Below are 26,830 nucleotides of genomic sequence, written 5' to 3'. Positions count from 1 at the left end.
TTAGTGGCTACTGATTTATGAACTCCTGTACTCCCTACACACACACACACACACACGCGGCACCTAACTGTTAGCCTGCTCATGCCACAGTTTCCATGCTTTTGGGCCAGGAATGGGCAACTGAAAGCCCATGAAATAACAGAATAAAAATATATCTTCCTTTTTCATGGCAGAACAGCATGTTCCATGGCATTATATTGTCATCACAGCATCTGAAGCAAGTATAACAATCTAAATATCTGGTATCGCCAACAGAAAAGAAAGAAAGAAAGAAAGAAAGAAAGAAAGAAAGAAAGAAAGAAAGAAAGAAAGAAAGAAAGAAATGAAAGGAGTTAGACAGAAATGACTGGGATATATGAAATGTTTGGGGGTGCATTACTTTCTATGCAATACATGGTTCTGCATGCAACCAAGTCTTCTTCTCCATCCCATGCCATAAGGATATTATTGGCTATGAATTATGATGGGATCAGAATCAGTAGACCTCAAAATACGGGGTGTTTGACTTTATATAGACATTGGGTTGGTCCTTGTAGGAAGAAGATACTTGATTGTATCTCATCCAGAATCCTCTGGTCTGATTCAGTAGGGAACTTCTTATGCATGCAAGGCACTACAGTGTGTAATTTTACAGACGGCACCCCAGTTTCTGATTTTATCCCAGAATGTCCCGTTTTTCCTTAGATTGTCCCTATTTTCATCAGATAATTGTTGGAGGCTACAGAGTCATATGACCCCCAAGCCAAGGAGATAGGTAACTATACAACCTTTAGAAGACATCTGAAGGCAGTCCTCCATAGGGAAGTTTTTAAAATGTTATTATGTTTTTTATATGTTGGAAGCCACCTAGAGTGGCTGGGGCAACCCAGTCAGATGGGAAGAGTATAAATTGTTATTAGCATTAGTGGATGTCCCTATTTTCATTGGAGAGATGTTGGAGTGCATGCCGTTAAGAGTCCATTGATACACAAGGCTCCCTTGCTGCAGAAAATAGCAAGGATAATTGTGCTAAATGGACAGACATGAAGGATGCGAAGTTGAAATTTTTCTCAATACTCCTTTAAAACAAATAAACAGAAGGCCATGTCTGCCACAAAATACTATAGCTTAATCAAAAAGACAAAACAATGAGGTGTAGAGGTGCGAAAAAAAGAAGAAAAAGCCATTAGCAAAAGAAAAATATTCCCTATAACTGAAACATTTTCCTCTGCCTGAAAGCTTTCGCATTGGGCACAGAAGCCTAACAATGTTAGCTCTTTCATGTTTCCAACATGGCAGGTTGTCTGTTCTTGTAAATGAATGCATAAACTGAATATAGGCCTCAGGCTTCTGGCAAGTTGCTAGTGAAGCCCCTCAGGCACAATATCCATTGATTTACAAAACAAATGCAACCACTTCAAAACAGCGATGCATACGTTGGAAGGCCTAATAAGATATTTCAGGCAAGGTGGTTATAGCTACAGACTTCCTGTCACATGCACACATTGGGGAGGAGAAGTCATATTGAGCGCAACATGCCATAGCCCACAACACATTTGTCTACGGTAAGGTAAAAGGTAAAGGTAAAGGACCCCTGGACTGTTAAGTCCAGTCAAATGTGATTATGGGGTTGTGGTGCTCATCTCACTTTCAGGCCGAAGGAGTTGGTTTTTGTCCACAGACAGTTTTTGGTCATGTGGCCAGCATGACTAAACTGCTTCTGGCACAACAGAACACCATGATGGAATCCAGAGCGCTTGGAAACGCCATTTACCTTCCCGCTGCAGGGGTACCTATTTATCTACCTGCACTGGCATGTTTTCATACTGCTAGGTTGGCAGGAGTTGGGGCAAAACAATGGGAGCTGACCCTTGCTGGCTATTTGCAGTTTAGTTGTGCTGTAGAAAGCTTGCTGGGGAGATCATGCATTACAAGGAACTCAAAAATAACTTTATCAAGGTTTTAATAACAATAACAAAAACTCCTTTTACACTAAATATATCAACAAGCATGACACAACCACCAACCCATCCCCCAGGGTACTGAGAGAGCTAGGTGCTGCTCTTTATATACTATACCCAATTGCTGACACAGCTTAATTAACACAACTTAACAGCACCTGCTATACTGTTTCACAGCTGTAAAACTGGGTCTAGTTTTTTGCTCTGGCCCTTAAAGACATACACATCTTGTGGAACAATAATGAACCTTCACATTTAAAGAGACCATTCAATAACCCTGTCGTGGGGATTTGAACCGCTGACCTTCTGATCGGCAAGCCCAAGAAGCTCAGTGGTTTAGACCACAGCGCCACTTGGTATCAGAACTCGTTGAGCAGTAAGCCTTAAACTGGCTATCTGAGGAATCTCAGCCAGTGGTTCATTCTGTGCATCAGTACCAAACTTTGTCTAAATGGTAAGCATTTAGAATGATGGATCCTGGGCACCCTTGCAGCAAGAGATGCTCACTGGAATGTCCATCTACTAGTTTTGTAGGCTTCCAACATGATGCAACATCCTGATTTCCCATGAACCAGGGGCGATGGAGCTTGTATGTTTTTCCTGCACCCCCATCATGTATTAGTTTACCCAGTTTCATGAATGCCTAGAGAGGGGTACAGTTCATAGTGCTTCCTGATTGAATGTATTGGGCTCAGAAGACATGCCTACCTAAACCAGGCTCATTTACTGCTACAACCCAGAGAGGAATTGAGGGAGGGTACGGTTCTTGCCTTGTACATCAACTGAGCATTACAAGACAACAAAATGAAGTGACCACAATGAACTTACAAGCTTTGGCAATGCCATCCTTTCAGAGATGGCTCCTGGAATAGTTCCCAGGACTGTAGCAATTTGTGTACAAGCGTTGAAAAAAGGATCCATCTGTCCAACTTGCCTGCAGTTGAACCTGTGAACTGTAGCTAGAATCTGGACTCTGGTGTGATTGTTGACCTCTCTGCAAAACATGTCTGGCTATGCAGGCAACTGCAGGAGCCTATCATAGCTGCATCATGCTGTGTCAAAGCAGCTCCAATCCATTATGTTGGCACCCCATCAACTACCATTCTACACAAAGGCTTCCTCCACCAGCAGCTGTGTATAAATTTCTACTGCCTCTATCTGAAAAGCTAAACTGCTTACAATTTAAACTTGGGGCATCTTCAAATATGGCTGCCCATCACTTGATTGCAAATTGGCCTTACTGAATGTTTCATACTCATAGGTGAACCACCAAAGGGAAAATGTCTGCATCACCTCACCTGACCTCAGACACAACATTTTACAACAATGGCAGCTCAACGATTTGGCTGCAAGTCATCAAGTGTTGAGTAATCAAGCACAGTGTGTGTGTGTGTGTGTGTGTGTGTGTGTGTGTGTGTGTACTGGCCCTTTTTTATTTGTATACATAGCAAAAGTGAGGATGCTGACAGAATTAAGCTACAGCTGTGTGACAAGTTTTCGGTGGCTCAGTTTTAGGTGATGATAATGATGGCATAAATTAGATGCTAGTAAGAAGGTAAAAATAGAATGCAAAGTTCTGAAATATTCATAATCAGAAAATGCAAAAACAACAACCCAACTCTCCTTTCAAAGCTTCTTCCACTATTATAATCAAGAAACTCAAAGCAGCTGTTACTTGTGCATAAAGCCTCAGTTTTGAAATGCATTGTTTTTAGCCAGCAACGTTGATAGCTTTATATATATTGTAAAGTAAATAACAACAATAGCAGAAAACCTTAGACTATCCACCACAGAATCTGGGTTTATTGACCTACACATAGCTGGTTAGGAAATCTAAACAGGACAGAAACAGGAGCCCTAAACACTTGCAGTTGAGGGCTGTTTCACACATTTCATTCTTCTTGTTTCATTCCTAAAATGTTTTTGATCTGGGATAGTCAATCTGGTGTCCTACAGATATTGCTGGGACCACAGATCCCATTATTCCTGACATACCCCCCTGGGGATGACATGTGTGTTGTAGTCCAACAACATTTGGTGAGTGCCACCCCTGTTTTAGATTTACTCCTAAAAAATAAATAAAATGTATTAGGCTGGGACACTCATCAGCAAGCCATGATGGACTGCAGTGTGTACACTTAATGGCAAGTCAGGGTGTGCCTCTGTGGAATGTGTAAAATGGCACTGAGATTGTACCTTGACAATCTTGCTTCATCCAAATTTATCAGTAAACATCTAACCTGTGCATGCAACCTGATCTCAAAGTCCCAGCTCAGCAGCCCTAATCAATACAACAAGCAGACGGCTAGTTTTTGGGTTGTAAGACATTCCTGTCTCTTAACTTGATGTTTTCTCACGGAAAGGACACCTACCAGCCTGATCCCGTGAGGAATTCGGTTCTGCAGTGATAGAAAAATGTGGACACAGCATACAAAGCCCTGTTCTGCACCACATACATGCAAACAAACACTCTTCTTGCTACAGAATGGAGGTGCCAAGAGGTTCCTTGATAATGGACTCACCACTATCTGTCTCTTAAAATCCTCTTCCATGGCAAAGGTTTTAGCTAAGCCCTGATGATGGAACCATGGGACCAAATGAGATGAGATACCAACCACATAATTAGCAATAGTATGATTAGCTTTCTAAAAGTAAATGGCAAGGAGGCCCCAATCCAGATTGAGATGTTGGCCTGGGGGCTTCGTACAAATTTTGCTCCCTGCTGTGATCCCAATCCAGATTGAGAGCCCCATGCCTACAGTTTGGGAGCTCTCACCCCCCCCAAACAATTCAAATAGCAGGTGCAGGTGGCCTGTCACAAACCGGTACTGTGCTGAGTGGGGCGCAACATGTCAAAAGAAGCATACCACCCCACAATCAGGGTCTCTGTACTTGCAATATACTTAATTTTTTTTAAAGCCACAAATACAAAGTGATTGGTGTCTTGTCTAGTTTGGCCCTCAGTATATGATTCAGCTATAATAATAAAAAATGAAGAATGTGTTTTACAGAGAGCCGGAGTATTCTACAGATATGGAGATTTTGGTCCAAATCTCAAATTCTCAATGAACTGGCAAGTTTAAGTCTCTGGATTGTACCACATTCAGGGCGTAGGTGGGGATTCATGTGCAGGGTGTACTGCATGTACTCAGAAGTGGTACAGTCCAGACATGAGTTTATCACCTCAGTAGAACTTGGAACCTGCTTAAGGATCCATCAGGTGGCCTTTGAATATCCCTGGGTGGTGGAGCCAAAATACTGTGGAAGCTCTGGGACTTCTGAGGCCTCTTTTCTCCCATATGCTCTCTGAACACCACAAGAGATAGCAGACGACTCTCTGGAGAGGGCTCCACAAGGAGTCGGAGATAGCAGAAGAAATATTAACAGATCTGGAGCAAGCCTGGGTCTGTGCACAAGGCTCTTGGAGTTCTGGTCCATAAATCCTCACCTGTAATCTGGAATCGCCATACTTATATTGCAGAGCCGTTTGGAGAACCAACAAGGCAAAAGACATATATTACAAGTAAATAACTCAGTTTTTCTCACATGGTTCCAGAGATTTTTTTTATACCTTTATGGCAGTGGAGGCAATCTGAATATGGTGGAGTCTTCTCAGGGTGCTATCCCGGTCAATGAAGTATGAGGCTGCCAGTTGGTGTAGTGTTTCCAGTGTCACTGTGGTACTGTTAATGCTGGGATCACTTGCTTCCGATCTCTTACTCAGCTTCCGCTTGTCCACAAAAATGGTGAGTGACTCCTCTCCTGCAGAAGCAATATAACAACATTATCAGTTAAAGTTGCCATGATTATTATTAATATTATTTTTCCATAACAAGAAATGGATGGGTTGTTAATTTTTGTTCTCTAAGTTTCTCATTTTCCCCAACGTTAAATTCACTTCTTCACAATTCTACAGGAATTTGCATTTCCTTTTTAAATTGTGAATCTTCATCAGGATTTTCCTATGATTTTACCCTAATATATGTGTTTGCATGCAATTTTGACTAATGCACACGTTTTTGCAAGCATTTTCACTCAATAAAATGTTTTTGTATTTTTGTATGTTCTTTTCATTAATATATTCATTTTATGTACACATTTTGTTAGAATTCCTGCTCCATGATTGCACTCATGGGATTTTTGTCTATCACATGACGGTATAGTGGAGGACAAGCTCCTGACACATTTCCCTAATGTGCAGTTTTGTAAACATTCTTTTTTTAAGGTATATTTTATTACATTTCCAAAAAATTCACGTAAACCTTCCAATACACAACAGATTTTTCTAACATTTTATCTACTTCCCATCCCATTTTCCATAGTGTTTTTTTATTTCTCCCCCTTGCTGTATCTTATCTCCCCTCTCTTAAATCCTAACAATAATACAGTAATCTCTAGTGCCTTCTGTTGCTCATAGTTCAAATCCTGATTGCGAATTCACCATAGTATAATATTTCTTTAAACAGTCTGAAAAAGGCTTCCATCTTCCATAAAGCAATAATCATTCTCTTATTCTAGTGGTTAGCTTTGCTGATTCAGCATTGTCCATAACTCTACTTATCCATTCTTCTTTGGTGGGAATGTCTTAATCTTTCCATTCTTATGCATAAAGAATCCTAGTTGCTGTAAAAAAGTAAAAAGCTAAAGGGCCCCTGGATGGTTAAGTCCAGTCAAGGGCGACTATGGGGTTGCGGCGCTCATCTCATATTCAGGCCAAGGGAGCCGGCATTTGTCCACAGACAGCTTTCCGTGTCATGTGGCCAGCATGACTAAACTGCTTCTGGCACAACGGAACACCGTGATGGAAAGCAGAGTGCATGAAAATGCCGTTTACCTTCCACCAGTGCGGTACCTATTTATCTATTTGCACTAGCATGCTTTTGAACTGCTAGGTTGGCAGGAGCTGGGACAGAGCAACGGGAGCTCAGCCCGTCACGGGGAATCGAACTGCTGGCCTTCCAATCAGCAAGCCCAAGAGGCTCAGTAGTTTAGACCACAGCACCACCCACGTCCCCTAACTGCTGTACATAAACAACTTAACCATCATTTTTGGAATTTCTGTTCCTATAAGACAGTTTTGTGAACATTCTTTGGTTGGAGTAGTGCATTGCAAAATTCAGAGAAGAGGTCATATCTCTCTTTTGTTATTTCCATTATTTCCCAATTACGTTGTGTGAGAGGGGAAACAAGGCAGTGACCGATCCTCAAGCACAAAAGATAAAACGATGATATAGTTAACATGAGGATTAATGTGGGAGAAAACTGGAGATTACCTAATTCTTGCAAACAAATACTTAATTTACAATTGCAAATAGATGCTTCTGCCACACTTGACACATGGATGAATCATTTCTTGCCAGCCGTAGTCCACAGGCGTGAAATAGGCTTAGAAGACGATCTAAACATTAGCTAACAAATGGACATGATTTGGAATACTATTCAAGGTTGTGAGTTTTAAGGACTCAAAAAGGATTAATCACAGTGTGTAGCAAAAGGAGGGAGGGTTAAAAAAAGATTATGCAGACCATAACCACACAGCTATGAGTCCTACAAGCTGTGAGAAACATCTGCAAACGTTCTAGAGCCAGTTCTGCTTCAGCTGCCACAAGCAAAATGAAAGTGTGTACAAGTTAATTTTTCTTTCCAGCTCACCAGGACAAAACAAAACCCCAAAGTCCCGTATAATCCCATAATTGGTTCGTGGGATTATGGGGCCTTTACTCTAGTAATGCCCTTGTCTTGGACAGATATTCATCACTGGGCAGAGATTGACATTCATACTCTAGACTGACCTTTGTATAGTATTTTACAATGTCTTTACGAAATCTGAAATGTGCAAGCTATTCCTGAGTCCTGTTCCTGAGTCTAGACTTAATTCTTCACAGGTATACAATATTTTTTCTAGGCTATAATATGCAGTAGTGAGGCATGGGCTATGACATCTTCTTAGTTGTCTCTGCCCACCCTGATGTCTGTTGTGTGTTAAGATCACCAAAATGGCCTAGGAATAAATTCAGACATGACTCAGATTTTTGTTTGAGGTTTGGCTCAATTTTGGCCACAACTTTAATGATTGCAGGCTGTGATTGGTTTGCTTAGGCATTGGTTAAGACTATCTGAACCTGTCCCAGACTATCTTGGACAGGAACAGAACTGACAACTGCCAGTTTCAGAGGTTTGTCAAGGTAAGCACCCTGGGAGATCGATTGAGATGGGTGCTGATCCCTAAGATCACACCCAGAATGCTCCCAGGGGCTCTTGCGTGGCCCTATCCCTCTTTCAGGGGTCGGACAAATGCATGACGAGCCGATGGATTCCTTTAACGGAATACCTACGCAGCAACCATCAGAGGGATAGGTCACAGTCATGCCTCGTCCCCTCCACACACATGCCTAACCAATGCCTAACCGCAAACCTTACAAAATTGTGAAGATTTGCTACACGGTAGGCAAAACCCAACCCAAAAGGCACCAGCCAATCAGCCAAGTGGGGAAAATTCCTACCGGGCCCCTGCCCCAAAAGCAGACGACCCACGACGATATAGCAAGGTCAACACAGACCCTAAATATAGGGAGGGTGGGTGGGTGATCTGGCCAATGGGGTTGCAATTTCTGCCACCCCATTGGCCGGAACAGATCCCATGCTTCCGAGGGACCAATCGGGTAGCTGTGGCAATCCAAACTTACCCATCCCAGCAACAGAGAGTCAGTTGTGGTGACCTCACCGCAACACGTGCTTTCTGGGAGAACCCAATTTGTGTGGAGGGATGAAGTCTGAGGCAGGGAAATGCACAAGGAACTGAGATGTGATGTCACATCACCCAATTGACTCCTACAACAAAAGTGCCGCCAAAGAGGGATTTGCTGTTTTTAATTAGCATTGGTAAAGAATCCCGTTGTGGCTACTTCAACAAGGAAGAAGCTGCACAATAGTTAGGAAATGGCAGGCTGCAATAATGAATTAAATCAGCATGGGTCTTAGGAGCAACTTCAGGAACGATTTAAATAGAAATGCAAATCACAAAATGCTGTATAAGAGGCATTAGAATAATACTGTAACAGCTTTAGTTAAATATACATAAATATGACTTGGGAACATGTATTTTTATAATGTGTAATAATAGATGTCCCTATGATTAAAACACTTGGAGCTGTTTTCTGCCTCTAGACATATTTTGCACTGTAGACGTATTCGAAAAGCCTACCTTCCAATTTTCTCTTCTTATTAGTAATGAAAGGAACATAAACCTTCCATTTTAAAACCATGCAGCGCTCCAGTCAGATGGCATGTGAAGGAATATGGACTATTTTGGGAAAGCAGCTAGCAATATATATTAGCCACTATCAGGATAATAAGTGTGTAGCAATTCCCAGGGTGGTATATGCACAGTGAGTTTGTTCCCTTTGCCTACTATGGCAATGAAACCGTGTGACTCAAAGCCTACCGAGGTGTTAAGACTGTGAAGGAGAACTTGGTGTATAAGGTAGCCACTCTCCTGTTGTGCTTACATGTAACACAAACCTTTGAAGGGAAGGAGGAAGGGAGCCTTGCTGCAGACAGACTTCCCTGCAGCCTTGATCCCCACTCTCAGAGCTCAAGATTGCATGCAGCCTACACATGGGAAGGTTCCCATTCTTCAGATGTTTGAGCTGCATATGCACTCCAGGACTGCAACCACACTTCTCACTCATGTGTTCTCCATAAATAGAATGGCCGAAGGGTCTTCCATGAGCACTCTGTGCAGGAATATTTCTCCTTCCATGTCCCATACCAGCTGGAGGGAGCTGGTGGATGGTACTGCAATCTCATTCCATTAAAATGGATAGCATTTATGCCAATGAGAAGCTGACTCTTCATCATCATAAAGCTTTTTTAAGACTGAGGGTAACCTTACAGGGGCTACATAACAGCAGTGAGTGAGTCTGCAAAAGTGGGTGACATAATAGATGTGACTCTACCTCTGTACAGTGGTGTGTTCTATCTGCATAAAAGTCAGAGGTTTCTATCCCACTGCTTGCCCACAGCTTTCCATCCTCCATTGGGGCAAGCATGAGACATTATCACAGTTGAAGGGCATGCTAGTAAAGGTAAAGGGACCCCTGACCATTAGGTCCAATTGTGACCGACTCTGGGGTTGCGGTGCTCATCTCGCTTTATTGGCCGAGGGAGCCGGCGTACACTTCCGGGTCATGTGGCTAGCATGACTAAGCTGCTTTTGGTAAACCAGAGCAGTGCACGGAAATGCCGTTTACCTTCCCGCTGGAGTGGTATCTATTTATATACTTGTACTTAATGTGCTTTCGAACTGCTAGGTTGGCAGGAGCAGGGACCGAACAGCGGGAGCTCACCCCGTCGCAGGGATTCGAACCGTCAACCTTCTGATCGGCAAGTCCTAGGCTCTGTGCTTTAACCCACAGCACCCCCCGTGTCCCGAAGGGCAGGCTAAAGCCTGGCAAAACTATCTGATGAGTGTGCAGAACAAAGAGGGCTGGTGAGAGCTGTGATCTGCTGAGAGGCTTGGACCACAATTGTCCCCCAAGCTGGGGTTCCCACCCCCGTGTAAATAGTACTTTCAAAAAGTAAATGTCTTTTGGGGTTCATTTGAATGATAAACAGCATCGAAATTTAAGCAATCAATCAATTAATCAATAAATATGTAGAAGGAATTATTGGGCCAACATATTGTATGTGTTTGTTAATAATTTAGTCAAAATAGCAGTAGAAATGCCGGACTTTCAGACCATACGAAGCTTCAGCTGAGGATAAAACAGACACCGAAAACAATGAGATTGTTGTAACAGGGCCTTTGTGCAGTCATGGAATTCTAGTTCTAGAATGAATAACTCTTTACAAAATGTTGGCAAGGGAAACAGGGGGGTGAGAAACATTCAAAAGTGGCAGATGAGGTTAATGGACTATGCGGAGTTGGCAAAACTAACTGGGAAAATTCGGAACCAGCAAGACCAGACCTTTCTGAAAGACTGGAATAAATTTATGTTGTATTTGAAAGGCAATTGTAAACAATTGACATCGTTAGTAGGGCTACAATACGTTTTGTAAGGTTAGAGATATCAATTAGCAGTATGATGTTCAAATGGTGTGTTCAAGATTTGGATTAAGGGTAATAATAATTATAATAACAAAATGCAATATCAGAGTATAATTAGGAAAACCATTAGTTGAGGAGGAGGGAAGTCTCAGGTGGTTTTTATATATTATACGAAAGGGTTTTTATATATTATATGCAAGATTGTTGTTTTGCCAAAAAATATTTGTAAAATTCAATTTAAAAAATTGTATATTGGTTATTAAATACCACCTTCTTCTAGATTATCTGGCATTTTAATGTCATGAAGAAATACACTATGCTCGTTGGTAAATTAATTTTCCAGTGTTTAGCCAATAAAATTCTGGCAGCTGGATTGGACAAAGAAGAAGTAGTATTTTATGCCAATGAACAAAAGAGCGTACCATATATGAATGCCTCTAGGACAGGTCAGAACCAAACAAAAAAGTGTTGTAGAATCTTAGGCCAGATAAAATATTCTTCAAATACAATATATGGTGTAAATACATTTTTTTTTATTCAGTACAAGCAACTTACTGCATTTTAAGTTGCTTGTACTGAATAGGAAAACATGTATTTTCACCATATATGTTTAACATGTTTAAACTTTAGTGACATTTACATTTGAAACTAATGAACCTAACTTAGTCACAGTAATTAATCTCAATGAATCTCCACTAAGTAAAACTTAGTTGAATACCACCCCTTGCTACCAGAAACCAGATATTCTACAGGACAATAAAGCAGCAAGAATCACCGCGCACCACACTTTCTCACAGTAATATTTTTATTTTTAAAAGCAGTTTTTCAGAGCTCCCATTTAGAAAACCCAAGGGCAGCTTGTTTCAGAGTTTGTGAATAGAGATTTGGAAATATTTCAGACAGAACCATCCCCTTTATGGTCAGAAGGAAATAGCCTTGCCAGTCAGTAGGTTGCAGGGGCATACAAAAAGATCTCTCCACAAGTCATGCATTTGCCAAGTTTCCTTCCTTGTCAGCTCTTGTGAAGAAAGGAAAATGCAAAATTGGCTTCCTCTTTTCTTACTACCATCCTGTCTGTGGAATGCTCTCCCCAGGGAAATTCACCAGGTACCCTCATTATACACCTTTAGTAAAGGTAAAGGGACCCCTGACCATTAGGTCCAGTCGTGGCCGACTCTGGGGTGGCGGTGCTCATTTCGCTTTATTGGCCAAGGGAGCCGGCGTACAGCTTCCAGGTCATGTGGCCAGCATGACTAAGCCGCTTCTGGTGAACCAGAGCAGCGCACGGAAACGCCGTTTACCTTCCCACCGGAGCGGTACCTATTTATCTACTTACAGTTTGATGAGCTTTCAAATTGCTAGGTTGGCAGCCTTTAGGCACCAGGCAAAAATTGGTCCACTTTAACCAGGCCTTTGGTTGATTTGATTGACATCCTATACCGGGGTCTGCAACCCGCGCCTCCGGAGCCGCATGTGGCTCTTTTACACCTTTGCCGCGGCTCCGGGGCGGATACTAGCGAGGGGAGGAGGCGCATTGTGCGCCCCGACACTCCCCACTGTGGCGGGCGCTGTACTGGCTGTGACATCACATGGGGCGGTGCGTGCGTTAGTCACGCACCGTCCCGACGTCACCTTCCCGCCCGCCTGCTACATTGTAAGGGGCATGTACACTGGTCACTGCATTGAAAGGGGGCATGTACGCTGGTCACTGTTTTGAAGGGGAGTGAAGAACACACACACACACACACACAAAAAAGGTAACTTGTTAATTTAACGTTTATTTCTATGAGGAGGAGTAATTCTGAGGGGCCAAACAAAGAAATAATAAAAAACTGACAAAAAAGTTATTTTTATAATGACGAGTTTTGTGGCTCCCCCCCTTTTTTTCCCTTCAGAAACGGGTTCAAGTGGCTCTTTTTGTCTTAAAGGTTGCAGACCCCTGTCCTATACCCTTTTAAAATGTGTGTGTGTGTGTGTGTGTGTGTGTGTGTGTGTGGCGCGGGGGGTGTTATTGGGTTGTTCTTGTTTTTATTTTGATTATGTACTTTGTAGTTTTTATATTCTGATTTTCTCCTATGAACTGCCCTGTGAACCGAGACCTGCAGGCATAGGACCAGTGGCGTAGGGTGGGTTGTCAGCACCCGGGGCAAGGCAAGTAATTTGCACCCCCTAACCCGTGGATTTGCACCCCCTAACCCGTGGATTTGCACCCCCTAACCCTAACCCCCAGATGTTGCGCCCGGTGCGGCCGGCCCCCCCTGCACCCCCCACGCTATGCAACTGCATAGGACGCTATATAAATTCAATAAGTAATAATAATAATGTTGACCAAAAATAATTTTGCAGGAAATGTAGATGCAATTAAGGGAAAAGAGAAGCATTTCTGTTGTAAACCAACAACGGTACTTGCAATCAGTGGTGTAATGTGGGTTACCAACGCCCGGGGCTGCATGGGGTGAGGGATGGGAGGGAGGGAAACAGATGGAGCGCACATGCACACTCAACTGCTTAACAGCATCCTCATCACCCAGGAAATCACAGCTGCGGAGATGGGAAAAGAAGAGTCATTCTGTTTTCTGGAGAGGTCACTTCCTGGTTCGCATGGAGAAGCCGTTTTCAACAGAGCCCAGCAATGTAAGCATGCAGCTGTATTGAGGCAGCACTGGGTGTTGAAATTTTGTGCTCCTAATAATTCTGCGCCCAGGGCAACTGCCCCTTGGGGGCCCCCCACATGCTACGCCACTGCTTATAATTTAACGTAGTAAACCATGGGTAGGCAAACTAAGGCCCAGGGGCCGGATCCGGCCCAATCGCCTTCTAAATCAGGCCCACCGACGGTCTGGGAATCAGCGTTTTTTTTTTTTTAAAAAAATATTTTTTATTGAGTTTTCACATTTTATAGACGTACACACACACAAACACAAAACACAAAGCAAAACATATATAATGTTCATTACCCTCTTTCCTTGACTTCCCCACATCTCTCCTCCCCACATTTCAATTTCAATAGTTAATTCAGCAAGTTATTTCCTCTTCTCTCTATTTATATTTTTGTCCTCTGTTCTTAATATTTAACATTTCTTGTTAGGCTCAAATTTACTTATCCTATTTTTACACATTAACTCCTTTCTCTAAGGTCGTCCTACCCTCTCTCCCACGAAATCCTCCCTTTTTGTTAAACAAATCATATCAAAATTAAAAAAAACAAAAGTCATAAATTTTACTATTCTACTCTCCCCCTCCCTCCCTGGCCCGATTTCTGTCCCTTCCCAAATCACTATTCTAAAAGAACAGTTTCAGCCCGGATTTCTCACATCCGAGGCTCTCAAGCCCCAGTTAGTTTTTCTCCGTCTGTTTTGTTGCTTATTGGCCTTCAGTTCTCGAAGGAGTTGTGTCCCAAATTCCATCTTCTTTCCTTCCACCAAAGTCAGTAGCAATTGCTGCCAAGGATCTGCCAATCTCCCATGCTCAAACTTAAAGAAAAGGTCCCAATCATGCTTGTTCTTTCCTTCCACCGAATCAGTCAATAGCAATTGCTGCCAAGGATCTGCCAGTCTCCCATATTCGAACTTGAGGAAGAAGTCCCAATCATGTTTATTTGTTTTTTTGTATTCCAGTATTCCAGATATTCCAGGGGCTTCTTCCTTTGTCCTTCTCTCCTTTTGCAGATTTATGGTCCACTGGTCCTCTTCTTCAGTTCCTTTGTTTCCTGAAGCTGCAGGCTTTTGGTTGGTACTTTCCATCTGAACATCCTCTCCTTCTTCTTCTTCTTCTTTTCCCCCCATTTCCAAAGCTGTCTCTTCTTTTCCGGCTGCCAGGTTTTTTTCCAACTTTGTATCGTCAGCAGAGTTGCTCAATTTCAGATTCAAGGTCACAAGTTGTTTGCTCATATCTGCAGTCTGCTCTTGTAAAGTTCCCACGAGAAAAAACATCCTTTCTATCTCTGCCCATAATTTTCCCTCTGCAGCCATTGCAGTATCCTTTGTTTCCTCCAGGGGGATTGCCAGTCCAATAGTTCTTTTCCAGCAATTCGTTACTTTGTTGTTCAAAATACTTTGTTTCCAATCAGTTCAGATACAATATGTCACCTCTAATTCAAAGAGAAATTTCTAAATATCACAGTTCCAGCCTCTAATCGTCCGTTTGACAGCTCTTTTGACAGCTGTCAAACTTTCTTTCTTTTTTTCCTCAGGCTCACACGCAGGACACTCCCGGGTCCAGAATGGGGGGGGGGGATTACACAAAAGCTTCTAATATTCCTCTCTCCTCTCCAGCACAATAACTTTTAATCCATTTCGTGCAAGTTGTTTTTCTAAACACAAAAGTCTTTCCACCTTAGTGCTCCTCTCCTTGCTTGAATCTTTTTTATGGGGGGGGGGAGTGTGGACTTCCTTTTAGCACATCCCCCGGTCGTACTCCAATCAAAGGTAAAATTTTAGTGTCGAATTTTCATTTTACTCACGGGTTCTTTGTTTCAGTCCAAATTTCAGGAAGGAAGACAGCGCTCTCCGGCCATGGCTCGCGGCTTCGCTCCGCCGAGGTAGCGATGGACTCTCAGCACCGCGCCGCACCCCAGTCCACTCCGCAGCCTTTAAAAAGGCTCTTCGCGGGTCGGGGAGGGCGTTTAAGGTGCCCACCGAGTCACCAAGTCCGCAGGCTTCAGCGCCTGCGGTTTTTGAGGGTCCCCGTGTCGCCGGCACGGCAAGACCCGTCCTCTGCGGAGCCGATTCCCTCCGGAGCTCGGAGGGAATCCGCCATTACCGGATCGCGCTATCCCGGAAGTCCGGGAATCAGCGTGTTTTTACATGAGTAGAATGTGTCCTTTTAGTTAAACTGCGTCTCTGGGTTATTTGTGGGGCAAAGGAATTAGTTCATTACTTTTTTTCCAAAATATAGTCCGGCCCCCCACAAGGTCTGAGGGACAGTGGACCGGCCCCCTGCTGAAAACGTTTGCTGACCGAAACACAAACGTACGGTGGGTGACAAGTTTATATTGGCACTGAGCAATAAGACTTTATGCTGCCCATCTCTGGACAGTTGCTATAGTTAAAGTTCTCAAACATCAATTAAATGGCAGCAGCAGATGGTTCTGGGAAGACCATTCCACTCACAAGTTTTTTAGGCTACTGTGGAACACAACATTTCCTTTTGTGACCATGGCCTCAGGGAGATAAAAATATTCAAGAGAGTGCAGATTAAGCTCTATCCACACGGCTCCCATTAGCATCAAGGAAAACGGCATACCTAAATTCATCCATGCTGTTTTCAAAAGCGATGTCATTGTGTGCAACATTAAGAAATTTACAAGGGGAGGGGGGTGTATACCATCTATTTGATAATAGGTTGAATGGGAGGGGGAAATAATCCAACAGAGAGATCTGGAGAAGAAGGAATAGGAATTATGCAGCGGGGAAGATAATTAGTGCTCAGAATTGACTACCCAGGCAACCACCAAAGAGTGACAATTGAGGAAAACTGTTTTATCCCTTGGTGGGTGATTATATTAAAGATAATGCCTGTGATTGTGTAGCCTTCCCGCCGGACAATCTTGTCGAACACCTTTGATTCCTGCAAAGAATGTCTTTCCTTAATTCATTTTCTGAAAGTGAAGCCTCAACTGTATATTATGAAAATGACAGTCAGTCTTTTTCTCCTCTGGCAGGTGCTTGAGTTTTATAACTGATGCTGCAGCATCAGTTTTGTAAAGGTCCTTTCCAGATATAGTTTCCTTTTGTCACTTAAGATAACAATGTTAAGCCCCATCATAACTCCTCCTCCTCCTCTTCCTCCTCCTTTTTTAAAGAAAGAAAGAAAGTAGCAGATAGATCAAAATCTCACTGAAGTGAGGGTGCTCAAGCACACACACAAAAATCTATCTGTGTTCCCAGCATACCATGACTGACAGTTCAATTGTATAAAACTTACAGGATTTTTTTTTAATTTTTTTTTTTTGTAAAATGCTGATAAAAAACACTATTCGGTTGGCAGCTGCAGAGCAGAAATATGCTGTGTCAGGAACTGTCCATTTCAAATTGGTGTGTGCAACCTCTCTGATTAAAATGATACCTCTGTTCTGCTCTGCTTGCACTGCTCCCATCTACTGAATAGCATTTAAGTGAAGAGAAGATTACAACTCTCAGGAGCTTTAATGGAAGTATGTTTGTTCGTGTTGGGGAAGAGACCATCAAAGGAGTAGACATTTAACAGGAATATATATCCAGTTCTAGGCTGCACAGTTCAGCAATCAGCATGGGTTACTTTCCCCCTCATTGTTAACTTTTGTGCCAATCCTGCATGGGTTCAAGAGGCCCACAGTAAATTGTCACCCTTTGTTTCCACTTTCTATTGATGGCCTGCCTCCCCTATTTAAATCTTTTTAAAAATAAGGAAATAACAATAATAGTACTAATGCTGCTACTGCAAGCCACTACTACTACTACCAGCCGCCATCTTGGATTCCTCGCATCCACCCACCCCCCACCTCTGAAGTTAAGGCTTGAATCCAAAGTAGTGTTAATCCACTCATTCTACTACGGCAAGGATTTCTGTTTGTGCAATGGAAACCCCCTCCACATGTTCTCCTCACCCAGAACAATCTCTAAATCAGTTCAAGGGTTTTCACCACAATGCTCCCCAGAAGATCTGGGGAGGGTTGGAGAATCGGGAAGCGGGGAGGGAGGGAAAAGAGATAAATTTCCACTGTGCATGCATAAATCCTTGCACCAACAATGACTGATGTTTTAATGTATCTTTAATCTTTTGTTGGAAGCCTCCCAGAGTGGCTGGGGAGACCCAGCCAGATGGGCGGGGTATAAATTTATTATTATTATTATGAGCTCCTGTTGTTTGGTCCCAGTTCCTGCCAACCTAGCAGTTCAAAAGCACACCAAAAGTGCAAGTAGATAAATAGGTACCGCTCCGGCGGGAAGGTAAACAGCATTTCCGTATGCTGCTCTGGTTTCGCCAGAAGCAGCTTAGTCATGCTGGCCACATGACTCAAAAATACTGTCTGTGGAGCGGACAAACGCCGGCTCCCATGGCCTGTAAAGTGAGATGAGCGCCGCAACCCCAGAGTCGTTCACGACTGGAATTAATTGTCAGGGGCCCTTTACCATTATCATCATCATCATTGTTATTATTATTATTATTTCCCCCTAGTTTCTTAACCAAAATAAGTTAACTGAAGAAAAGATTATGCTTACGGAAAAAAGGTTTTAAAATCTGAATAGTTACTGCACAGACAACCCCCCAAAGCATAACAGCAAAAGGCAACAAAAATAACCAGGACAAGCACATCCAGCTATTGCAGGCTGCCCATTATTTTCTTTAAGTTCCTTAAAGCAATGTCTTCCAGACAGAGTTTTCAGCATCTCCAGGGTTCAGCAGCTCATTCAGTATCTCTCTTCCAGCAAAAAGTTTAAAATCTCTGTGTGTGTTTTTTTATAACCAAACAAGAAAGCACACTCTTCCCTTCTTCCTTCTACTAAACCCTTCTTCTCCTGAAATGAAAGCGAAACAAATCCTCCCTCTAGACCAAACTCTGTGGTGCCTCTCTAAGGTGCTGAAGACTGACAGGAAAACGAATAAACCTCCAATAATGGAAAGCACAGGCCACACCAAGCAGAAAAATCTGAATGCAAGACCTCCTACAGCGAGCAGCCCATGAGAAAACCCTGCTCCACGAACTGCATAAAAAGACAAACTTCAAAGAGATCTGGGGTTCATTTTTGGAGCTCTTCGCTGAGTAATTGCCTGGCCGCAATACCTCAGGACCACAATACTTCAAGGACCACCTCTCTTCATAGGAACCTACCCGGACCCTGAGATCATCTTCTGAGGCCCTTCTTCGTGTGCCTCGTCGGCGAGAGGTCTGGAAGGTGGCACCACAAGAATGGGCCTTTTCTGCTGTGGCTCCTCATCTGTGGAATGCCCTCCCCAGGGAGGTTCAACTGCCTCTTTCATTATACACTTTGGGCGCTAGGCAAAAGCGTTCCTCTTCAACCAGGCCTTTGGTTGATTGACATCTGATGCCCTTTTAAACGTGTAATGGAAGGAGGGATTATTGGGTTGTCTTTGTTTTTATTTTTTACAATGTACAGTGGTACATCTGGTTACATACTTAATTCATTCCGGAGCTCTGTTCTTAACCTGAAACTGTTCTTAACCTGAAGAACCACTTTAGCTAATGGGGCCTCCTGCTGCTGCCGCACCGCCACTGCGTGATTTCTGTTCTCATCTTGAAGCAAAGTTCTTAACCTGAGGTACTATTTCTGGGTTAGCAGAGTCTGTAACCTGAAGCGTATGTAACCCGAGGTACCACTGTATTCTGTGTCTTTTAAATTGTAATTTTATGTGGTGAACCACCCTGAGTTCTACAGGTGTAGGGCGGACTGGTCATGTTGTGTGGATGCCTGATTATCATCTTCCGAAGCAACTACAGTCATAACTCTTCTTTCGAACGCTTCATGTTGCATTTATTCGGGTTAAGAACACAGGAAACCTGGAAGTGTTTACTTCCAGGTTTCGCTGTGCGCAAATGCGCAGAAGCATTCTGCGCACTTCGTCCATGTGCAGAAGCGCTCTATCGTGCTTCACACATGCACAGAAGCACCGGTTACAGACTTTTCGGGGTGCAAACGGCACCCTGGAACGGATCATATCCACAACCAGAGGTACCACTGTACTCTATTCCGAACTTAAAAATGAAAGCGTAATGCTGGTGGTCAACAAAAGAGGTTTAAAGACTGTCTCATGGCAAATCTAAAAAAATGTAATATAAACACCAATAATTGGGAAACACTGGCCTGCGAGCGCTCCAATTGGAGAACGGCCTTTACCTAATGTGTCATGGGCTTTGAAGACACTCAAACTCAGGATGCAATGGAGAAATGTGCTAAGAGAAAGGCACGCTTGGCAAACCCTCACCGGGATCAACTCCTGCCTGGAAACCAATGTCCCCACTGTGGAAGGACGTGTGGATCCAGAACTGGCCTCCACAGTCACTTATGGACTCACCGTTGAGACCGTGTTTATGGAAGGCAATCTTACTCGGCTATGAGGGATCGCCAAAGAAGAGGAGGAAGAAGAAGAAAATCAAATTAATTAAATAAATAATTGCATCTAGAAAAAGGGGGTGGCATAACACAGGGATGAAAACTTATCCAGTTTAACGTGTTTTTTTTAATCTGCGACTTGAGCAGAGTACTGACACTCTTTTATCCTAACCTTTATCTGAGAACATGAGCCTCAGCACTGTGTAACACGCTAAACAAGCAAACATCTGAAATGAAAATGGTGCTGAAGAAGACGACAGAGCAAAGGGACAGGGGTATGAGAGGCAGGAAAGGGGAGGGAATAAGAAGGTGAACTGTTTTATTACAATTGTCTTATCGTGAAAACTCTAATATACTATAGATTTTTTTTTTAAGGCTTCCAATCATTAGCTAAACTTTTGACCTTTTGATTTTAACCCACCCAAGCAGCAATTCAGCCCAACTGAATGATATATGTTTATCAATGAACTCTGTTCCTTCACAAGGTTTATTGGTTGTGTGAATATTGAAGGAAAGTTTCCGTTAAACTGGTCAGATCATAACTCATAACTCAGTCTTTAAAATCTTTTGGCCATCCAGTGGCGACTTTTCCATGCTCTTTGTATATGGATTTTTTGAAACTAGGTTCTATATTTCAGACTGTACATGAATGTGATGGATTAAGTGATTTGTGTGTGCAGGTTCTTCCCCTTCCTCTTTTCCCCAGTATATTTTAGAATTTATAAAACCTAAATTAAAAGAAATAATGGAGATTACTGAACAAATGCACCATGAGGTATATGATGTTCTTTCCATCATAGACAGTTGTTTTCACAATTAATGCATCGTTGCTGAGAAGGTTAAATAGACAGGTAGAATACTTCTTGAGAGTGACCTTACCTCCCAGGGTAGCTGACAGCAAGAAGTGTGTCCCATATTTCTTGATAAGATTGTCTGTGATTTGTTGAAGAGTCGGCCTACGTCCTAATAGTCTTATGTTCCGGAAAAATTCAGGGGCGAGAGGCAGCGGGGAGCCAAGAAAATTCTTTCTCTCGACGGCTAAGTTATTTACTTTCCAACGGCCAAATTCCCTGGAAAGCAAAGGGGAAAAATATATATGTCACATTCAAAAACACATCGTTCAGACATTTTCACTAGAAAACTACACCAACCAGCTGTCTAGTATATATGTATGTATCACTTATTTCTGATAGTCTGTCATGCATTTGATGCCTCAAACAAGCAAAACGTAAAACAGAGGGATCATTTCATAACAAAGCCATTGTGTGAAGAAAACAAAAACTTGTTTTAAAAATGTCTGTTTTAAAAATTGCCTACTTCCTTCTGCAGAGTGTGATGGTTGTCCACAACAGGCTGGTTTTATTTTGCAAGGGATACCAGTAGAGCGATATCAACATGAAGATTTGGAATTTTTCTTATGCTGCAGGGAGGGGGGGGGGACAAAAGCCTTTCTTTCACACACATGTGAAAAACAGAAAAGCATCACACCAACTCAGGTTTGGCATGTTTTCATAGCTGAATTGGAACACAGTTTCTTATGGAAGTACACTACTCTCAGTCCTTTTCAAAGCATTTATTGAATTGTCCTCACTCTCAGTGGCCCTCATCAACTTTATCAAGTAGCTATATCTGGTGGGTTATGCATCGTGGTGACATCACCCCTTTTCACTACACAATCACCTGACCAGGAAGGATGAACAGCAATATCTGGGCAGGGGATGGCACTGAAGTGGCTTCAGGAAGGGGGAACAAAGACACTGAACTGGATTAAAGAAAGATGCAGCATTACACCCGCACCTCAGGCGTTAATTAACTTAGCAACACTAGGATGACAGTGTTCGCACTAATTCTACTACTTGTGAATGACCACTGATCATTTGCATACATTTGAAGGCATCTACACCTGCCAACTGGGACACAGGTGGCGCTGTGGGTTAAAGCCTCAGCGCCTAGGACTTGCTGATCGAAAGGTCGGCGGTTCGAATCCCTGCGGCGGGGTGCGCTCCCGCTGCTCAGTCCCAGCGCCTGCCAACCTAGCAGTTCGAAAGCACCTCTGGGTGCAAGTAGATAAATAGGGACCGCTTACCAGCGGGAAGGTAAACGGCGTTTCCGTGTGCAGCTCTGGCTCGCCAGAGCAGCGATGTCACACTGGCCATGTGACCCGGAAGTGTCTCCGGACAGCGCTGGCCCCTGGCCTCTTGAGTGAGATGGGCGCACAACCCCAGAGTCTGGCAAGACTGGCCCGTACGGGCAGGGGTACCTTTACCTTTTTACACCTGCCAACTGAATGCAACACTCCTAAGATTTTTACCAATTGCTTTTGCTGCAATAGACAACCGTGTTATCTTTTTGGAAGTTGCTGCAACATAAATAATTCTGCATTATGAAAGTTGCCAGCTACCTAAAAAGCCAAAACTAGAGCATATTTGACACAGCTCTACAAAATCATGAGAGGGGTTTTCATAAATTGCATTTCTATTTCTCCCTCTCGTGCTTTGAATGGCCACTTACCCCTTTCCAGGTGGGCGGCATTTGCTGCCCCTCACATATAAGCTAAGCAAGCTATAGCTTAGGGCCCCACTCTCTTGCCCCCCCCCAAAAATTCAACATTAATAAAAATAAAAATAAAATCTTTATTGCGGTCCATAGACCCACAAAACAGCTTCAAAACAAGATACAGTTAAGACAAGCAAACAACAGGCAAAAGAAGAAGAAGAAGAAGAAGAAGAAGAAGAAGAAGAAGAAGAAGAAGAGGAGTAGTAGTTTGGATTTGATATCCCGCCTTTCACTTCCTTTAAGGAGTCTCAAAGCGGCTAACATTCTCCTTTCCCTTCCTCCCTCACAACAAACACTCTGTGAGGTGAGTGGGGCTGAGAGACTTCAGAGAAGTGTGACTGGCCCAAGGTCACCCAGCAGCTGAATGTGGAGGAGTGGAGACGTGAACCCGGTTCCCCAGATTACGAGACTACCACTCTTAACCACTACACCACACTGGCTGTGTGACCGAGGTAGTCATTTTGTTATGTCTTAGAGCATGATGGCCTCCCTTTGCACTTTCATTTCGTAATTCTTTTTTTTAAAAAAACGAACACCTCAACAAATCGTGTCCTCCCTAAAGAGGGCACGTTTTGTGGTGAGACCTGGAGACTGACCTCCTGGTTGTGGGTGGGTCTATTGGATAGCCACAACACCCGATTGGTAGGTCCCTCATTGTTGGGTGTAATCTGGCCAATGGGGCGCAGTCTGAATGGATCAAGGGCCTTATATACAGTGGTACCTCGGGTTAAGTACTTAATTCATTCCAGAGGTCCGTTCTTAACCAGAAACTGTTCTTAACCTGAAGACCACTTTAGTTAATGGGGCCTCCCACTGCTGCCGCACGATTTCTGTTCTCATCCTGAAGCAAAGTTCTTAACCCAAGGTACTATTTCTGGGTTAGCAGAGTCTGTAACCTGAAGCGTATGTAACCTGAGGTACCACTGTAAACGCATGCACGTGTCCCAGAGCTTTCTTTTTCAGCTCATGCATCAGAACACCCACCCACCTCCCCCTAATTTTAGGGCATTTTGCAATTGACCTTCCTATGCCCTCGTGTGTCGTCTGTCGTTGGGACAGGAGCACAGCAGGAATTTTTCCCACTTGGCTGATTGGCCGTGTCCATTTGGGTTTCACCTGCCATGTAGCAATTTGTTACAACGTGTAAGGTTGTGGATAGGCACTGGTTCATGTGATAGGGATGGAAGAATGGTCTCGCCATCCCTATGTGAAGGGTATTCCGTTAAAGGAATCCAGGGACTCAGCTGGTTTGGTCAACCCCCGAAAGGGGGTTGTGCCCATGCCTCAATCCAAGGGGGCATCTGGATGGTGAACATAGTCTGTTCCCGGCTGTTCGCCTACCCAGGTGTTCACCCCTGGCTGACCTATGATGGAGCTCTGGGTCAGCGCTGCCTGCAATGGTGCAGGGAGCTAGTCGAACCAGAGCCTATGCGACCACTCACTTTTCAGTAATCAATAAAGTTGTGGCTGAAATTCTGCCAAAAACCAAAACTAAAATTTGAGTCAAATGTGTCTTTATTTAAGGGGGAGGTTTTGGGGTCTGAACACACAACTGCAGATTAACTCAGAATGGAATAAATTCATTAATAATCACATGCACATTTGACACAGACTAGAAACTGACAAAGAAATAGAGTGATCTGTCCATTCCTGCTTTCTGAAAATATAAGCCCCCAAATCACAGGTGTGATGCTCTCCCTTTGGCATCGCTTCCTCACTTTAAATTACAATAATGTCTGCAAAGCAGATCCTTAAATGGAGGCAGTTTTTGATTACCGCTGAAGATAAATTATTCCAGAGGCTGCATTAAACACAAAGAATGGCACCTCCTATTTGCTTCTCCAAAATATATCAGTGGATGCAATGAAAGCAAACAAGTCAATTAAGTAGTAATAAGTACATCTTTTATTCATTTGCTTACCAATTAAGATGCCGCTAACAGTTATTAAGAAAAGGACACATTGTCCTCAAAATCCAATCAAGGGACCATTCTTGTTGCAAAACATCTGTGGAATCCTCATTTAGATGGGACATGCCAACAGTTAACGCCGTTTGCTTTGAGGGAAATTCAGAGTCCAGTTTGTGCGTACTACACTGAGATAACATAGGGGCTTTTGTCCATTTCTTCAGTGTTAGGGAACAAGGAATTAAACACAGAAACTGATCACATTGATCCATTTTCTTTAAAGCGACATAAAGGGGGTGATTCATGCTTAACCTGGGCTACAGTGAAGGGGAGAGCCACAAGGGGAAGACACTTCTCCTATAAATTTGCTTGCTTCATTGTAGAATATCAGAGTTTGTTGGACTCACAGTCCTAAGCAGAATACCTTCTCTGTTGACATCTTCCATATGCACAAAGCTTATCAAATGTGGCTCTGCTCTTAGTATTATTACCAGCACTGAACTAGTGCAGTAATTTTCCTCTCCTCCCTGGAAGGGAAAGTTCTGTGGGTGGAACTCTGTGCACACAGCATGCGATACCCTAGTGTCCTGCCCTTTGAAGGTTAGGTCACCAAGTATGGGGGAGTAGGGCCTTTCTAGTGGTGACATCTAGTGGGACGCAGGTGGCGCTGTGGGTTAAACCACAGAGCCTAGGACTTGTCGATCAGAAGGTCGGTGGTTAGAATCCCCGTGACGGGGTGAGCTCCCGTTGCTCAGTCCAAGCTCCTGCCAACCTAGCAGTTTGAAAGCACGTCTAAGTGCGAGTAGATAAATAGGTATCACTCCGGCGGGAAGGTAAACGGCGTTTCCGTGCGCGCTGCTCTGGTTTGACAGAAGCTGCTTAGTCATGCTGGCCACATGACCTGGAAGCTGTACGCCGGCTTCCTCGGCCAAGAAAGCGAGATGAGCGCCGCAACCCCAGAGTCGGCCACGACTGGACCTAACGGTCAGGGGTCCCTTTACCTTCTACCTTCTACTTAGTGGTGACACCAGCTTCGGTAAATTTACTAGCATCTGTTGTTCATGGAATTTAGAGAGATGGTGAAAGCTTTTCCATTCCCCAGGTTTATTGGGCTGAGTAACTTCAGAATGCACACCTGATCTGTTTTTATATATATGAACATTTGTATGTGTGTGTGTATACACTAACCATAAAACTCATTTCAGACCCAGCAGAAACCGTGGTATCTTTATGATTTTGGTTACAGTGGTACCTCGGTTTACGAACTAAATCCATTCCAGAAGTCCGTTCTTAAACTGAAACTGTTCTTAAACCGAGACGTGCTTTCCCTAATGAGGCCCCCCACCGCTGGTGCCCTTCCACCATTTGGATTCCGTTCTTTGATCTAGGTAAAGTTCACAAACTGGGACACTATTTACGGTTTTGTGGAGTTCTTAAACCGAATCATTCATAAACAGGACTGTTCTTAAACCAGGGAACCACTGTATTTGCACCTGTTTACTACCTGAGCCTATGTGGGAGGGGCTCACAGCATTAACACCACAAGAGGACCTTGCTTCCCCCATCACCACAGCCTTGGATGAAATCATAGAAATCATAGAATGGTAGAGTAGGAAGGGACCCTGAGGATCATCTAGTCCAACCCTTTTTGATGCAGGAATATGCAGCTGTCCCATTCAATAAATAGTAATAATAATTAAAAAGGTGCCATTTCCCATAGGTAAAGAGAAGCTTTGGGGGAGCAGCTTTCACTTTGTAGTTTTACTGCCCCCCCTGCATCCAGCAGTCCCCATCACACACAGAGCTGCTATTTCAAAAGTAAAAACCAGGCATATAGGCCAAGGTTGGACATTCACCCCAGGCTTAAAAAAACATGAGTTTATGAAGTTGGTGTTTATGAAGCATTGTGACCCTGTGCTCCTTCCGCACAGATATAATTGAGTAATAACTACTAAATCAACACCACATAAGTGAACATCAGCCTGGAGGGGGAGGCCACTTGTGCAATGGCACTTATTTATTTATATAACACATTGATATCCCATATGTTATTTCAGACAATATATGCTACCTAGAGCTGGAGAACTTTGGCCTGGGATAAAACCCTGCAGAATTACAATGCGGTACTCTCTCTCTGGGGACGCAGGTGGTGCTGTGGGTTAAACCACAGAGCCTAGGACTTGCCGATCAGAAAGAACAGTTTCAGGTTAAGAACGGACCTCCAGAACGAATTAAGTTCTTAACCCGAGGTACCACTGTATTCTAATTTGTCTATTCACTGATTAACTTAACAACTGAACGTTATTAAGAACTTCACTGATAGTTC

General features: G+C 43.3%; 1 protein-coding gene and 1 long non-coding RNA gene across 3 annotated transcripts in view; one reads left to right on the top strand and one right to left on the bottom strand.

The window, feature by feature from the left end:
• The window catches only part of LOC309371915, a 399,586-nt gene that overhangs the window by 162,187 nt on the left and 210,569 nt on the right, over positions 1 to 26,830 (top strand). The window lies entirely within an intron of this gene.
• Positions 1 to 26,830, bottom strand: part of BRINP3 (BMP/retinoic acid inducible neural specific 3) — a 264,203-nt gene that overhangs the window by 101,817 nt on the left and 135,556 nt on the right. For both annotated transcript variants that reach the window (XM_081914847.1, XM_081914848.1), the window contains exons 3-4: positions 20,922 to 21,112; positions 5,512 to 5,702 (exon numbers count right to left, since the gene is read on the bottom strand). In XM_081914847.1, coding sequence (XP_081770973.1) covers positions 5,512 to 5,702; positions 20,922 to 21,112 — 382 coding nt within the window. The remainder of the gene's footprint in view (positions 1 to 5,511; positions 5,703 to 20,921; positions 21,113 to 26,830) is intronic.

This window comes from Podarcis melisellensis (genome assembly GCF_964234715.1).
Source record: "Podarcis melisellensis genome assembly, chromosome: 6".
NCBI lineage: Eukaryota > Metazoa > Chordata > Lepidosauria > Squamata > Lacertidae > Podarcis > Podarcis melisellensis.
Note: the sequence above shows the minus strand (reverse complement) of the source record. Positions and strands in the feature narration are given on the sequence as shown.